General features: G+C 36.6%; 1 protein-coding gene across 6 annotated transcripts in view; it reads left to right on the forward strand.

The window, feature by feature from the left end:
* Positions 1-17,526, forward strand: part of Birc6 (baculoviral IAP repeat containing 6) — a 187,690-nt gene that overhangs the window by 60,120 nt on the left and 110,044 nt on the right. For 2 of the 6 annotated variants that reach the window (XM_041631170.1, XM_041631171.1), the window contains exons 11-22: positions 1,566-1,791; positions 4,163-4,323; positions 5,285-5,374; positions 5,825-5,956; positions 8,590-8,768; positions 10,157-10,290; positions 11,130-11,291; positions 11,387-11,518; positions 11,993-12,090; positions 13,657-13,804; positions 15,444-15,577; positions 16,221-16,367. In XM_041631170.1, coding sequence (XP_041487104.1) covers positions 1,566-1,791; positions 4,163-4,323; positions 5,285-5,374; positions 5,825-5,956; positions 8,590-8,768; positions 10,157-10,290; positions 11,130-11,291; positions 11,387-11,518; positions 11,993-12,090; positions 13,657-13,804; positions 15,444-15,577; positions 16,221-16,367 — 1,743 coding nt within the window. Of the gene's footprint in view, positions 1-1,565; positions 1,792-4,162; positions 4,324-5,242; positions 5,375-5,824; positions 5,957-8,589; positions 8,769-10,156; positions 10,291-11,129; positions 11,292-11,386; positions 11,519-11,992; positions 12,091-13,656; positions 13,805-15,443; positions 15,578-16,220; positions 16,368-17,526 lie in introns of all 6 variants that reach the window. The other 4 variants (XM_041631173.1, XM_041631174.1, XM_041631172.1 and 1 more) reach the window with 3 other exon arrangements.

Genomic DNA, 17,526 nt, shown 5'->3' on the forward strand with positions numbered 1-17,526 from the left:
TTCCCTTTTTCGGTCACACTTTGTCCAGTCCATGGTTTTTCCTCCTACTCCCCTCTGCTGTGGATCAAAGCCTGTGCTTTATATATAGCAAAGAAGTTCTCTTTCACTGAACTGTGTTCCTTTCCTTGTACTAAGCCTTTTACTGCTCCGTCTACATATGCAGTTAATCCTTCTCTGCTTCTATAACTCTTAGTATCACCACAGTTTATTTTCCTACCCTACTGCTTAAAAGAAGTTTAAGCCAAGCTTGGTGGCACATGTATTTAACCCCACTATTCAGAAGTCAGAGGCCAGTTGATCTCTCTGAGTTCCAGGCCAACCAAGGGGACATAGTGAGATTTCAGAATAGGGGCTGTGGAGCTGGAGAGTTGGCTCAGAGGTTAAGAGTACTTATTATTTGCTCTTGCAGCCAACCTGGGTTTGATTTCCAGCACCTACACAGTGACTCAAAACAACCTGTAACCCCAGTTCCAGAAGATCTGACACCCTCTTTTGACCTCCACAGGTACCAGGCACATAAGTTGTATACATACATACATGCAGGCAAACATTCATACACATTATAAATATTTGATAAAATAAAATTTTAGCAAAACATTTGATAAAAAAAATACTTTAAAAAGTAGTAAATAAAAGAAGCTTAAGGCCAGGCAGTGGTGGTGACACACCTTTAATCCCAGCACTCTGGAGGCAGGGGCAAGCAGGTCACTAAGTTCAAGGCTAACCTGCTCTATAGAGCAAGTTCCAGAGGCTACACAGAGAAACCTGTCCAGTGCCTGGGGGAGCTTAAGACTTTTTCAATGAAAAATGTGTTTTAACAGTTAGATGTAGTAGTATACAGCTTTAACACCTTGAGAGTCTGAGTCTAGAGTACTGTGATGTGGAGGCCGATTTTGTCTACCTGCAATTCAGTTCCTCCCCCTTATCCTTCCTTATAGAAGAAGTTGAACACATTCCAAACAGGAGTAGTATCTGAAGTTGGTATATGTTCTTTATAGGTCTTTACAGTTTTACATTCTGATGTTTTTGTCTTATATATAAAGTAAATTCTTGATGAACACTAGTTAATTTAGTTAACTTTAGGAACCAGTAGCATAGAATGTGGTCATTTTCACTTTATTTAATACTGGCGTTTCTAGAAGTCTGTCACAGAAGAGAAGTACTAGTTTAATCTTTATGTTTATAAATGTATGTTGCTGTCAGAATAGCATTTGACTGTTTTAAATTTAATTGATTATATAAAATGACATTTCTTATGTAGTTGCTGGTACCTTGCATTTGCTTTGTACATAGCATGTTATAAAAATTAATCGCCGATCTAAGTGAGGTGGGTTGCATTTTAATACCATATTTGCCCATTTCTAACAGACTGGGTTTGGGTGTGCTGACTGAGCTGTCCCATGGCCAGTGCTAATTAGTGTGGAGTAGAGATTCCTTAGCCTGCTTTATTTGCTTTTATACATTTGGCATGCCATATTTTGAATAGACAAAAAGCATGAATTAAAATAACATCTTTTCCTTTTCTTTTTAAATCTGTTTCAAATACTACATTCATTGCTGTAAAGGAGTTGATTTATTGGTGGACCAGCCTTTCACACTTGAAATCTTGACATCTCTAGTAGAGCTAACTCGATTTGAGACACTGACTCCACGATTTTCAGCTACTGTTCCTCCATGTTGGGTAGAGGTTCAGCAAGAACAGCAGCAAAGACGGCACCCTCAGCACCTGCATCAGCAGCACCATGGAGATGCTGCTCAGCACACCCGTACTTGGAAATTACAGTCCGACAGGTACTGAGCTCCTCCAAGGAGCCTTAGATTTGTTAGATGTAGCATGTAATTCCCAGCTATGTTATTATTTTTTCTTAGTATTTTAGTATTAATCACTTTCCCCCCTTTTGTTTATTATTTGATTTTGGATATTCCTAAACTGTTTCATGTTGTAGGATAATATAATGAGAGAATCTATTATTTGTTATTTGATTACTTAGTCACAGATTTCTTTAGAAATATTCAAACACTTGTGTGCAGAAACAGGCACTGTCGTAGACACTAGTACTATGATTCTTGTAAAAGTCACATTTTAGTGGGCATCAGACAGTGAGCAGATATATCCTATGTTGTAATCATAGTTCAGAGATGTTTGTGATTAGACTAGCCGTGGGGTGGAGGGGGGGAGAATACACATGAATGCACATCAAGCACGTGGGCAAGAGAAAGCATCCTTAGAAAGCCCTGTATAGAGATACTGCTTCAGGGGCAGTGCAAGTTTAAAGCCCTGACATAGTGTATGTTATGACTTTTAGAGTAAGAAAATCATTGTTGTTGGAGGGTGGAGAATATAGTAGAGTGGTAGAAAGTAAGGTTCAGCTTTGAATTGTAGGAGATGAGGGTGTTAGAGGCACAGGAAAGCTTTGGCAGCAGTTCATACTTCAGGATTTCTCTCTCTCTTTTTTTTTTTTTTTTTTTTTTTTTGCTTTTTTGAGACAGGGTTTCTCTGTGGCTTTGGAGCCTACCCTGGAACTAGCTCTGTAGACCAGGCTGGTCTCGAACTCACAGAGATCCGCCTGCCTCTGCCTCCCGAGTGCTGGGATTAAAGGCGTGCGCCACCATCGCCCGGCTATGTTGGGAATTAATAACAGGTAGTTATTGTTGTGGATTGTGGTGAAGGTAGGATTGCTGTGGAAGCAAAGATTTTAGCTTGGTTGCTTAACTGCAGATGTTACTTTAGAAAATAATGATGGACGAGGCAGAAATCCTTAATAAATAAATAAATTTAAAAAATAAAAAAAAAATAAAAATAAAAACAATCAAAAAGAAAAAAAAATAAAAATTCTCCACAAACCATACAAATTCTGACTTGAGCAGTAAGTCCACACAATCCACGTAATTTGCCTCCTTTGAATGGGGAAACTTTAGTCCATGCCCTGGAGGCACCATTATTACGCTGTTTTTGTTTTATTTTTCATTTGTTGTTTTATTTATCTTCATTTCTTTTTGTTTATTGTTTTTCCACATGGGGAAATAGTTCATTTGAAGATAAACTTTTATTGGCGTGTTTGGAAAAGCCTCATTAAATCTTTCAAAACTGTAAATGTTCCATTTCTTATTTGTCCTTCCGATGATGTGATAAACCCTGTGGGCCTTTGTCTGAACTTGAAAAAAAAAAAAAAGAAAATAATGATGGAGGTAGTGAAGAGAGTAGTTGGAGTCTTGATACAGTTTAAAGGTAGAAGGGATAGAATTTTCTTATCTATTTACTTTTGCTATGAGAGAGGAGAATTGGTAGCAGTACAATATAAGAAGTAAGGAGTTCCTGATTCTCAATGAAGTTTCTAGGATCCCATTTATGTATCTAAACTGGTGTACAGGAATGTTCAGGTAATTGATGTATGATAGAATCCCATATTGATGGTCATGGGCTTTGTTGTTATGAACAAATCTCAAGGCAGATACAGATTGCTAAGGTAAAATCATTGCCCTGAGTTTCGGTTTCACCTCTCTTTTGTCAGACAGTTATCTTCTCTTTATAGTTCATGGAAAATAGCTTTTCTCTCCCTCCTTCCTCCTCTCTCTTTCTCTCTCTCTCTCTCTCTCTCTCTCTCTCTCTCTCTTTTGTTTTTAAAGTCAGGATTTCTCTGGTTAGCCTTGGCAGTCCAGGAGTTCACTCTGTATACTTGACTGGCCTCAAATTCACCTGTCTCTGCCTCTCAGGTACTGGGATTAAAGGTGTGCATCACCACACTTGGTTGACAATAATTTCTTTTAAAAATAAAACATGAGCTTATTTTTATTTATTCCTATGCATATATTTGTTTTTGTATGCCATATGTGTTTGAATGACCGTGGATGCCAAAAAGGTTATCAAATGTCTTTCTACTGGAGATAGTGGTTGTTATGAGCTGCCCAGTATGAGTGCTTGCAGATGAATTTGGGTCCTCTGGTAAAGTGTTCTTTTAACTACTGAGCCATCTCTTCAGCCTCTGTCTTCCCTTTCTTTTTGAGGCTATGTCTTTGTACCTTAGTTTTGTCTAGAGCTCCCTGCATCTCAGGATTTGTTGGAATGTAAAAAACAAGGAATAGGAAAGGTGATGTGATGTTGATGATACTATGTATGAGGAAGATTTTTGCTTTTCTTAACATTTTTCACCTTTTGTGACAGCAACAGCTGGGATGAACATGTATTTGAATTGGTTCTTCCTAAAGCCTGTATGGTTGGACATGTAGACTTCAAATTTGTTCTGAACTCGAACATCACCAGTGTTCCCCAGATACAAGTGACACTGCTGAAGAACAAGGCTCCAGGCCTAGGGAAAGCCAATGGTAAGAGGGGTCCCAGTTAATGTTGGAAGACCTTGTTTTGTGGTTGGTGTCACTACAGACGCTTGACTGGTGGTTTTGGTGGTTCTTCCTGCTCCTGATAGTTGTTGGCCTACTTAGGGTCATTGAAAGGACATTTCAGATTTTCCAGTAACTCTGCAATTTGCAGAATTTATGATGGTGATTAGTTTAATCAAGTCTTTGTGAAGTGACTTTAGTTCCACTTCTGTGTCTGCTAGCTTTATGCTTTGTCTTTTTTAAGGAAGACTTGGTGGCAAGAAAAACAGTTTTGGAAATTACTATTTAAAAGTAATCAGTCAAGCTAGCCTTTCATGTAATGCCAGAAATAATACCAATTTTTTTGTGGATTTATTATGGTAGGAACTAGATGTGACTTCTTCAGTATTTTCTTTTTTTCCCCCTTCCTTTTTTCTTTAAAAATGATCTAAAAACTTGAGAATAAATTGAGTGTAAAATGGCACCCCAACACTGAGAGTACAAATATTCAAATCTGAAAATTTTCCTTTGCCAGAAATTTCTTGCATGTTTGCATACTTAATTGAGGGGTGAGTCTGTCTGTCTGTCTGTCTGTCTATGTATTCTTATGATATTTTCATGTAATGAATCTAGGACTTAGGCAATTGGTATTTTAAAAGCTTTGTGGGTATTTCTACTGTGCAGCTTAGGGAAGAACTTCTAATTTAATTGCCAACAATTTATATCTTTAGGCAAATATTTTATTATCATTTGTAGAGGAGAAAGTATAAAATCATTGAGTTTAATTTTCTCCTCTTGACACCAACCATTTTATATTAACTATGGTGAAAGTCATAGTCCCTGTTAAGCAGAAGGTTTTAGATTTTTAGACACAAAATTACTGATACTAAGCAAAATTAAGTTTACTAATATTTTTATCCTCTAGAAACAGCAGTAGATAGGCAGATCACCTTTCCTTTGTCTCCAGCTCTTAACATTGAAGTGGAACAAAATGGGAACCCGTCTCTGGTTGACATGAGTGAAGAAATGCAGCGCATGGATGTAGAGCAGTCACCGTGTGAGTTCACAGAGCTGTTGTCCCGCAGTAAAGGATAGTGGTCTTAATGCGTTCTCCTGGGAAAGACTTCCTTGTGGCTTGCAAGAGCTTGGTTTTAAGATATGATTAAAAAGTAACCTATATTCTGCTTTGGCAATGTGCTGTAACTTTCAGTTCATCTTTGAAATATAGCTGCACTAATACTTGCGTTCTACTTAATACCTTGTGATTTGAATCAAGTCATGATTCTGTAGATCCTGTCTTGAAAATTAAGGTGAAATATAAAATGAGAGTGGTAAACAACACATAACATAGATGATTGATTATACTTCCTTAGCATGATGATGATTTTGTTTGAACACGTTTTATGTATTGTATTTTGTGTGGTGGTATCATGTAAATGGGATGTGTATATCTTTATTGGATTTCCAATAATACACTGAAAGAAAAAATATGTATTTTTCTCTTTAGGTCTTAGGTTATGTCCATTTTTAGAGGATCATAAAGAAGACATTCTGTGTGGTCCAGTATGGCTTGCTAGTGGTCTTGATCTATCAGGTCATGCTGGGATGTTGACATTGACAAGCCCCAAACTTGTTAAAGGTAAAGTAACTTATTTTAAAATAAAAGCAGAATGAATAATACCAGAATAATAAAAAGATGCTTTGAAAATTGGTCACAAAAATGTCGTTTTGTTCATAACTTTGATTAAAACTTCTAGTCTTGGGGCTGGAGAGATGGCTCAGGGTAAGAGTACTGGCTGCTCTTCCAGAGTTCAATTACCAGCAACCACATGGTGGCTCATAACCATCTATAATGAGATCTGGTGCCCTCTTCTGGCCCACAGGGATACATGCAGGCAGAATATTGTATATATATTAAGTAAATAAATCAAAAAAAAAAAACCCACCAAACTTCTAGCCTCCTATGTTTGAGGTTATCAGCTATCATAAATACCTATTTATGTGAAATTTTGATTCTAGGTTTTGGGGGTCTTGATGTGTCTGTGAGATAGGGTTACGTAGCTTCTTTGCAGTTTTGTGTTTTAGGAAAGTACATGGTATATATAGGGTTCAGCATCACCCAGTGGGTGGTTTTGAAACATACACCCCCAGAGAAAGGTAAGTTCTGTATATACAAGTTTCATTGTACTTCATGACTATATGTCATTTGTTCATAAAAGATGTGAGATCCTATGATGTTTATGGGTTCATTCGGGAAGGTAGTTGTACAAAAAAATCAAATCTGTTGTATTATTTAGAGTATAAATGAGCATTGTAAAGAAAAAGTGGTTAGACTAAATGGGGACACGTTACATTTCATATCTCAGCAAAGACAGTGTTTGGCAGTATTTTTTTTTCTTCTCTAATCTCTATGATCCCACAATCCATCCTTCCTTCCTTCCTTCCTTCCTTTTTTGAAGCAGGATCTCTATGTAACCCTGACTATCCTGATACTCATTATGTAGATCAGGCTGGACTGGAAATCAGAGTGCCATTTGCCTCCAGAGTGCTAGAATTAAAGGTCTGCACTACCATACCTGGCCCTCATGATCTTTAAAATTATAGAACTGTGATTGTAAAATTTTAACAGGAGAGTAAAACTATGAGTTGCGTCAAAGGAAAGCTTGAAGAAGGAGGATTGAGGTGGAGAGTCATGTCAGATCCCAGTAGACTATACAGTAGAGTATAGCAGTACCAGGGCGACTTAGGTCAGAAAGAAATATGTTTAGTATAGTCCAGCACTTAGAAGCACGCAGAAATGTGGAAAATAGTGGTAGTTATTGATGCTATTAAAAGATTTAGTACGTAGTATAGCATCAGTTTGATGGTTTGTTAGGTATATTTATTTGAGGATATTTTACATTATAGATGGGATCTATGAGACTGCATTATAAGGTTAGTAACTATTGAATTCTTTCTTTCTTACACGAGTTTTAGTTAACTCCAAGGTGTAGGCACTATTTTATATGAGAAAGAACTGAACCACAAGAAGGTATTTATCACATGCCTTAAGAGGGCAGTTACTACCCAAAACCTGGTAGTTAAAGCAAAACTGTTTCTTTTCTTTCAGAAAACCAACCTACCTACTTTTCTCCCCCGCTCTCTCCCTCTTTCTGTTTTTTTTTGTTTGTTTGTTTGTTTGTTTTTTGAGACAGGGTTTCTCGCTGTAGCTCTGATCTTGGGACTTGCTAGCCTTGAACTCACAGAAATCCACCTGTCTCTGTCTCCCAAATGCTGGGATTAATGGCGTACACTACCACTGCTCAGAGCTAAAGTATGTCATTGATTTTTAACTATAACAATTAAAATGGTTTGTGTCTGTTTTTACATACATATATGTATGGACATACGAAATTTAGATAAGGGTTCAAGAGGTGGCTCAGTGGTTAAGAGACTTGAGTTCAATACAGTTCCATTTACACGACTTTAAACACCTGTCTTCCAAAGGCACTGAACTCACTTGCATAAGGACATAACTCAGACACACACTTACACATAACTAAAAGATGAAAATAATTTTAAAAAGACTAAGGCCGGAGATAGGGCTTATTGGTTAAGAGCATTGGTTGTTCTTCCAGAAGACCGAGTTACAATTCCCAGCACCCAGTTGGCAAGTCACAACTTTCTATAACTCCAGTTCCAGGAATGCACGCAGGCGAAACAGTAGTGCATGTAAAAAATGAATTAAAGATGGCTAGATCGATCTTAGACCACATTCTACCGTAGTCATTTGTTGACAGTAGTCCTCTCCCCTATAAACAATTTACTTTTGTTTGTGTTTTCTATATAAAATTCTACCATTAAAATAAATAATGTCACTAGAACAACATATGCCAAATGATTTCTATAGTCAAAAATTTTCTCATTGGAATAGATAATGTGAAATGATATTTATAGTCAACTTTTTTTTTCTTGTTTTCTATTTTTGAAGTCAGGGTTTCTAAGTGTAACAGCCCTGGCTGTCCTTGAATTCACAGAGATCTTTGTTTTCTGAGTGCTGTGACTTAAGGCGTGTACTGCCAATATCTGGCACAATTTTCTCTCTTAGACTCTTATAAAGCTTTATTTATTTTGCTGTCGTGTTGAAATTGTTCCATTATGTAATCAGAAAGTATAAATTGGAATTTCTGGCTTTGTATATTTTTCTTTTTGTAAATTTAGTATTACCTTGCTCTATAATGATGAAAAAGCTTACTTTTTGGCAATAAGTTCTTTATCTCTCCACGCCTTCAGGTATGGCAGGAGGGAAATACCGCTCGTTTTTAATTCACGTCAAAGCAGTTAATGAAAGAGGAACAGATGAGATGTGTAGCGGTGGCATGCGTCCTGTTGTGAGACTTCCATCTCTGAAACACCAGGGTCACAAGGGCTACTCACTTGCTTCTCTCTTGGCAAAGGTTGCAGCAGGCAAGGTATGAATCCTATATTTGAACAGGACAATGCTATGGCTGAGATTTGTTGGAAGGCCTGCTTATCTTGTTTAATGGTTTGTTTGCTGCTCGGTCTTTTGGTAATTTTTCTCTGCCTTGAAATCAAAAAATGTATAATTATAATCAAGAAACATGTTTTGAATTAACTTTGGATAAATAATTTAGCTATTCTTTCTTTCCTTTTTGTTTTTTTTGTTTTTGTTTTTGTTTTTCCAGAGTGGGTTTTTTTTGCATAGCTTTGGCTGACCTGGAACTAGCTCTGTAGACCAGGCCTGCCTCTGCCTCCTGAGAACTGGGATTAATGGCACATGCCACCACCACCCAGCTAATAATTTAGCTTTTAAAACTGTGCTCATTCAATAGGCAGTAATTTTAGAACTATTCCCTCTAAACTCAGGGCTTTATTGTTTATATGACCTTTTGAGAAGGCTGCTGCTAAATAATTTTAGAGACAGCCTTGATCTTCATGGCTAATTTTCTTCATACTTGTCTGAATGTGGATTTTCCTATATTTGGGAGTTATTTCTTTGTAGTAATATGATGTTATACTCTTTGGACTCTTTTGGGGGTCCCACCATCCAGCTCCCAAATAAATCACACACAGAGTCTTATTCTAATTTATAAATGTCTGGCCTTAGCTTGGCGTATTTTGTGCCTGCTTTTCTTAACTTACATTATCCCGTCTACCCTTTGGTCTTTGTGTTTTTCCTGTTCTTTACTTCTCTAACTCTTACTCTTTCTCCATGGATTGCTGTGTTGCTGGGTGGTGGGTCCCTGATGTCCTGCTTCTTCTTGAGATCCTACTCTGAACCCCATCTCCCAGTTCTCTCCTGTATATTTTTTCTGCCCGCCAGTCCCGCTTATCCTTTCTCTTGCCTCACTATTGGCCATTCAGATATTTATTAGACCTTCAGGTGTTCAAGACAGTTAAATTATCACAGCTTTACAGAGTTAAGCAAATGCAACTTAAACAAAAGTAACACACTTTTAAAGTAATATTACCAACATTTTTTACTATTATTATTGTTTAGAAACATTAACAATATTATTAGTAACACCCTCATCACTTTGGATTTGCATAGGCCTTCTAGTTTTTCAAGGACTTTATTAGAGTTAATCCTCAAAGTAACTCTGAGATAGTCCAAATAATTCTGTATTTTTGTAGCTGGGGACTAGACTCGAAGTTTTGGATGTATAATTTTTGCTTGTTGGGCTTTTAAAATCTTGACTATATTTTTCCTGTTAAAATTTTGTGGGAAAATAGGCATTTACCAGTTTAATCTAGAATGCATTTTTTGTTATTTAGAATCTATTTTTATTTTATATTTTTAGTTTCATTTATCTTAAATTATTTCATTTTGTATGTTTAGGAAAAATCATCTAATGTTAAAAATGAAAACGCAGGAAGCACTCGTAAGTCTGAAAATCTCCGGGGCTGTGACTTACTTCAAGAAGTCTCTGTCACCATTCGGAGATTTAAGAAAACTTCAATTTCTAAGGAAAGGTAATCACATTTCATTAGTCTACTATTCTTTTTTCTGTTTGTTGTTTCAAGTCTCAGGTACTTCCTGGCTGACATTGAACTGATTCTCCTGCCTCCAACTCTTACCTCCTTGGATTTAAGGTATGCCTCACCACATGTGGAGATTCTAGTATTATAACAATAAAATACAAATAAACACATGATTGAATGTCTTTCACCCAGAAGTATTTGCTTGCTTTCCCATTCTCTAAGTAAATTACAGTCTCTGAGGATATTTTTAATTGTGCTCAGTAATTTATTTCTGGTCATTGTATTACTTACTGTGTATGAGGAATAGGTAAGAAGTTTAAGAAGCATGATTTGAGGTCTCAGCTACACTCTGTTAGATCACATTGTAAGCTTGTTTTTCTTTAAAACACCCTATGAGTTCTGTATTTCACATAAGACTATTTTAAAAGCCTTTTTATCCTTTTTTTTATTCTCCTCTTTTGCTTTGAACCTATGTCCTTAATAATGCTGGCAAGTCCTCTGCTACTGAACTACCTAATCCTGAAAATTTAATTTTTTATTATTGTTGTTGTTTTTGTTTTTTGAAATAGTTTTTTTTTTGTTTTTGTTTTTTTTTTTTTTTTTATATCTCTGGCTGTCCTGGAACTCACTTTGTCGACCAGGCTGGCCTTGGACTGACAGAGATTCGCCAGCCTCTGCCTCTCCAAGTGTTAGGGTTAAGGAAAGGCATGCATCACCACCACCCAGCTGATATTTATTATTTTAAATGAGTCACTGTATAACCCTTTATGTTGTATAGCAGTAGTCTGATTGTTTTCACTGGTATAAATATACTGTATATCTCTTTTTAGGGTTCAGCGTTGTGCCATGTTACAGTTTTCAGAATTCCATGAGAAACTTCTTAATACTCTTTGTAGAAGATCAGATGACGGGCAAGTCACAGAACACGCTCAGAGTCTTGTTTTGGATGCTCTCTGCTGGTTAGCTGGAGTCCATTCAAATGGACCTGGCAGGTTAATAATTAGGATTTTGCTTACCTTAATACCTATCCCTTGACTGCTAAGATTCAGAGACCAAATGAGTCTGTGTGTTTGCTCTTATTTTGCAGCTCAAAGGAGGGAAATGAATGCCTACTTTCAAAAACACGAAAATGTCTTTCAGACATTGTACGTGTTTGCTTCTTCGAGGCAGGACGAAGTATAGCCCATAAATGTGCCCGATTTCTAGCCTTGTGCATTAGGTTGGTATGTTTTTATTTCAAAGCATACTTTTAATTGTGCCTATGGTTTGGGGGTCTATGATGTGATTTAATTCTCATCTAATCCATGAGTAAGTTTTGAACAGTTACTAAAGAATTTGGGGTCTTTGGTGTAAAATGCAATGTTAAATAAATCTGCTGACTTTAATAACTGTAATTGTGAGAATTCGAGTGGTGCCCTTCCCCCACTCTTACGGCTTGATTGTTCACCACCTTATTCCTTGTCTTGCTAAGTCCTCTAACATCACCTAACTGTCTAGGAAGTATTTGAGAGGAATAATACCTGCTTATTAGCTCTTCTTTTAGTAACTGTAGTCATCTAACTCGGGGAATAAACCTCTTGGTAACTTGACTTCTTTTTTTTTAAATTTTCAAGTGTTATGCCAAGTTTATGGTTGAATTTAAATCATAAAAAATGTGTTTAATATTTTTCTTTTTTAATAAACGATTTTCCAGTAATGGCAAATGTGACCCCTGTCAGCCTGGATTTGGATCTGTTCTGTTGAAGGCTTTACTTGATAATATGTGCTTTTTGCCAGCAGCAGCAACTGGTGGTATGTATGTAAACTTACTTTAATAACAAGTAGTTATACTGAATAATGTAATTAGTACATGTAATTAGTACATACTTTGGTATTGTGTGTGCTTGTGTTTGTGTATAGGTCTACTTATGAGTATAGGTGCATTTGGGGGCATCAGATTCTCAGGTATAATTTCTCTTAAATGTTGTCTGTCTTCCTTTAGAATCTTTCTTTAGTCCCTCATTGGCCTCCAGCCTTACTATTAGACTAAGTTGGATGTCCTGTGGATTTTAATGAGCCTCCTCTCTGCATCTCCCCAGCATGCCATCATGTCCATTTTTAAAGATGTGTTCTTAGAGTTTGGATTTAGGTCTCCCATCATGTATATTAGGTCTATACTTACTAAACCAATTTACCAGCCCTGTATGTATTTCTTGAGGGGTTAGTAACTGTGGTTCTTTTTGCATAAACTTTCTGTTTAATAATAGGAAGGACAGGTGAGTTGAGTCTGTAATTCAGGACACTTGGCTGCTGTGCCTGATATGTTGAGCTCTGTCCCTGAAACCCACCTTGGGATGGGGGGGACTAACTCCCTGTACACATATTCGGACCTCTTCACTTGTGCTGTGGCATTTGTATCCACAAGCACATACATTTACACACAGTAAATAAATGTAATTTAAAAAATAATAATTACCATCAGTAGATAAGAGGCACAGGTAGTTTCAAGTCATCTTGACAATAACATTAAAATTATTGAATTGTTTAGTTGTTTACTGACTGTAGATCATGTGTCACAACTGCAATGCCAAAAAATTCTATGGAGATGTCATAGATAAATAAAATAGTTGAGCTGCCATTGCATGTGTGTATATATTATATTATTGCAAGTGACTGTGGCAAACTGAGTTCCCCTAAAGGGCCCAGTGAGGATTCTATAGAAATACTTTCTAACAATAAGTGTAGTTATCAAAACGGGATTTGCAAAGCTGTCCCCCCCAATAATACATGCATAAAGTAAAAAAAGTAAAAGAGACTTTTGTATGTGTTCTTTTGCTGTTACTGTGAAGGAATGCCTATTTAGCCTTTTAATCTGTGTGTGTGTGTGTGTGTGTCTGTGTGTGTGTGTGCGCTCGGATTAAAGGTATACTCCATCATGCCCGGCATATTAATGTACTCTTAACAAAAGTTTGATTTAATATACCTTCTGAAAAATGTTTTAGATTTCTTAGGAAAATATTTCTGTATTTGTGGATGGGATGGTGTGAATGCCACACTGCATACATGGAGGCTTAAGGGCATTCTTACAGTGTTGATTTAGGGGATTAAGCTAACTGTCAGGCTTGTGGGACAATGCCCATACCTGCTGAATCATTTTACCAGTCCTGAAATTCTTAATCTAAGACTTTTCCTCAGGATGCTGTTTATATTATTAGTGTTCTAGAATTTTTTTTGTTCTTTCTTCCTAAATTGTTAAAGATATCTTTCCAGAACAAGGAGCTATCTTTCTAATATAGGTAGCTGAATTTATAAATATGTAAACTGAAGTTCTATATGGTGGAGAAGGAGCAAAAGGCTTGATTCTGTTGTTGTTTCTAGGTTCTGTCTATTGGTATTTTGTACTGCTAAATTACGTTAAGGATGAAGACTTGGCTGGGTGCAGTACGGCTTGTGCAGCTTTACTCACTGCTGTGTCCAGACAGTTGCAGGACAGGCTGACACCGCTGGAGGCACTACTTCAAACAAGGTTAGTTTAACATCTTAAATTATGAACAGTGCACACAGAACTGCTAATTGCTAGGTGTCTTAGTTGGAGTTTTGATTGCTGTGAAGAGACACTGTAGTGATGAACGGAACGGCAGTTTTTTTTATTAATTAACCAATGACCTTCCTCCATCAAGACACCATGACCGCAGCAACTCTTATAAAGGAAAATATTTAATGGGATTAGCTAACAGTTCAGAAGTTTGTTCCACTATCATCATGGTGGGAGGCATAGCATTGTGCAGGCAGACATGGTGCTAGAGAAGGAGCTGAGAGTTCTACATCTTGATCCATAAGCAGCAGGAATTGAACTTTGAAACTGGGCATAGCTTGAGCGTCGGAAATCTCAAAGCTCACCCTCTAACAAGGCCATACCTCTTAATAGTGCTGCGCTCTTTGGGGACCATTTTCTTTCAAAGCGTCATGCTAGGTACACTTGAAACAGTGTTTTACCTTAAAAAGTTTATTTATGATGTGCAAAATATTCTTCTAAATGTGACTAGTCTCATGTTTTCTCTGCCACTATTCCCTTCAGCCATTAGTAACATTTCATGGTGTTTATTCAGAGGGCTAATTATATTTTTTAAAGTTGTATATTTTCTTGTTTGTTTGTTTTTGTTTTTTGTTTTGTTTTCTTTGGCCTGCATGTTGTATCTGTGTACTACATGCATGCAGTGTTATGGAGGCTAGAAAAGTGAGTTGGATCCCCTGCAACTGGAGTTACAGATGGTTGTGAGCTGCCATTTGTGTGCTGGGTATCAATCCCAGCTTCTCTGGAAGGACAGCCAGTGTGCTTAACTGTTAAGCTATCTTTTCAGCCCTATATTTAACAAAGATGCTTTGCTTTGCTAATGCAAGAGGCATGTAATATAATTTATTAATGGTACAACTTTATAGGTATAATTATGTAAATCACTTGTTACTTTTACCTGAAATTCTTTAAATCTTCCTATAGTGAAATAACTTAAAGTTTGGATTTATAATTTTTCCTGGTCTTCATCTTTTAAAGAAAAATTTTAGATTTTACTTTATATGTGTGAGTGTTTTGCCTTTGTGTACATATGTTCACTGTGTGCATAACTGGTTCCTGTGGATGTCAGAAGAGGGTGGCACATATCCTGGACCTAGCGTTACAAATGTTTGTGTGAACCACCATACAGGTGCTGGGAACCAAACCTTGGTCTTCTGTAGTAGCCGCAAGTGCACTCAACCATTAAGTCATTTTTCTAGCCCATGGTTTTCAGCTTTTAAGTTGGGCAATTTCTTTATTTAGACCACCGCTTTTCTAGTATGTTTAGTTATAAATCCTGATTTTCATGAAATTTTTCTTAAAGTTTTTATTATCTCTTGTCCTTGTAGTGAGGGAATGGGAGAAAGGAGTGGTTTCTTTTTTGTTTTTTCCCCTTCCTTACCTCAGGCATAGACAGCAGTCTTGTTGCCTTGGCACCAGTTTCTTTCAATCTTGTTTATTGGCTTCTGGACAGTGTTTTTGAATGTAGTTTTCTCTGGTGTTGAGTGAATTTGTTGCCCCTTTTAGTCAAACTGCTTTTGAAACAAAACAGGTAATTTGTTAATTAAATGGCCGAGAAGTAAATTATTTACTGCATTATTTCATTTATCAGATATGGATTATACAGCTCCCCATTTGATCCAGTCCTTTTTGACTTGGAGATGAGTGGCTCTTCTTGTAAAAATGTATACAATAACAGCATTGGTGTCCAGTCAGATGAAATTGATTTATCAGATGTTCTTTCAGGTACCGATCTCTTTTATAGAACACAAATAGTTCTGTATTTTATTCATCTGTCTTAATGTTAGATACTGAGTTTAACTTACCATCTCTTTATTGTAGCTACTCTCTTTTGTCTTCAGAACACTATTAAAACCATTTGATGTAATGTATTAATTTCTTTGTCCCTCTTCTCAAAAATAAAAACAACTTTGAATATATGTAATTTGAAAATCCAAAACTGAAACTTTTGTCCATCATGTTAGTGGTCAAAAAAGTTTCAGAATTTTGAGTATTTCAGAAGTGCATACTAAAGATACTTTATAGTGAAATTTGCAAATATTAAAACACAAAAAAGTTGTTTTCAAAATTTAAAGCAACTCATGGTCCAATTTGATTGTTTTTCTTGTTGTTGTTGCAATTATTTCACTGGAATTTTACTGCTTAAGAGATTCAGTTTGATACATGCTGTAAGTTTCTTTTACTTTTATTCAGCCCTGCTTTTATATGAAGGAACTAGTATCTTTGTTTATAGATTTTTCTTAATGTCCCTTTTGTTAAAGTAGTGTGTGATGTTTGTACATTGTTGGTATAGCAGTCATGATTATTGTTACTTCATGCCTTGTATAGATTATCTTCTTGCATTATGAGGTTTTCCTTTCTGCACTAGGAAATGGAAAAGTCAGTAGTTGCACAGCTGCTGAGGGAAGTTTCACATCTCTCACTGGACTTTTAGAGGTTGAACCCCTGCACTTTACTTGCGTGTCAACTAGTGATGGAACCAGAATAGAAAGGGATGATGCAAGTACGTTTACTGGTATATACCTTCTTTTATTACATTCTTTGTGTCGTGCTGTACAAGAATGATATGAAGCTATTTAAATCCAAACTTACATAAGTAAATTTTAGATCTTCTGAATGGTAAGTAGAAGGTGAGAGAGAGAGAGAGAGAGAGAGAGAGAGAGAGAGAGAGATATGTTTGGCGGGAATACCATGAATAGTTTTTGCATTCAAGGTCAGTACATGATTTTTCCATTTCCAGTAATGTACTTCCTTAAAACCGTTTATTTTTATATGTGCATACATTTCTAGGAACTTTTTATTATGGGAAATATCAACCAGAATGAAAACAGAAGAGTAAGGTAGATAAATATTTCCATATTCATCTTCAGCAATCAGATGATAGCTAGTTTATAATTTTGATATCCTGATGTTTCTTGTTATACTTAAATTAATGGTAGTTTCAGTTGTGTTTTGCCTGCCTATAATCACTGGAATACTGAGTCCAGCCTGGGCTTTATAACAAGAGCTTGTCTTAGTGAGGTCTTGGAAGTGTTGCAGTGATGAACACTGTATGATTGTGGTAAGTATGTGTTGGTATTGATTAGATAAGCAACTTCCACACGTAACAATTATGCCTGTAAGTCATGCAGATGCTTGCTATTTAAATTTTTTCTGTGTGCCCCCCCAAACGTTTTAGGATTAATGTATGTTTATTTCGGCAAAAAGAATTAAAAATTTTATAATAAAGAATATTTGTATTTTAATCTGGTGGTAGTGGTACACACATTTAATCTTAGCACTTGTACACAGAGGCAGGTGGAACTCTTGAGTTCGAAGCCAGCATGTTCTACAGAGTGAGTTCCAGTACAGCCAGGGCTACACAGAGAAATCCTGTCTTCAAAAACAAAAACAACAAATAAAGAAAATTTGTATTTTGGCTTAGTCTGTATTTCCTTTGCAGAAGGATTTGGATAGGATCTTTCTTGAACTGACTTAACTAGTAATCTTATTTAAGCCATTGCCACTTCAAACTCTTCCTTAATCTTACAGGCCTAGTGTAGCTCAGTGGTAGAACACTTGCCAAGTGTGCGTAAGAATCTGGATTAAAGCTTGGCGGTGGTGCTGCACGCCTTTAATTTCAGCACTCAGGAGGCAGAGGCAGGTGAATCTGAATTTGTGGCCAGCCTGGTCTA

The sequence above is a fragment of the Microtus oregoni genome, unplaced genomic scaffold (assembly GCF_018167655.1).
Source record: "Microtus oregoni isolate MIOR12 unplaced genomic scaffold, Mior012 000036F_ref0000092, whole genome shotgun sequence".
In the NCBI taxonomy this organism is placed as follows: domain Eukaryota; kingdom Metazoa; phylum Chordata; class Mammalia; order Rodentia; family Cricetidae; genus Microtus; species Microtus oregoni.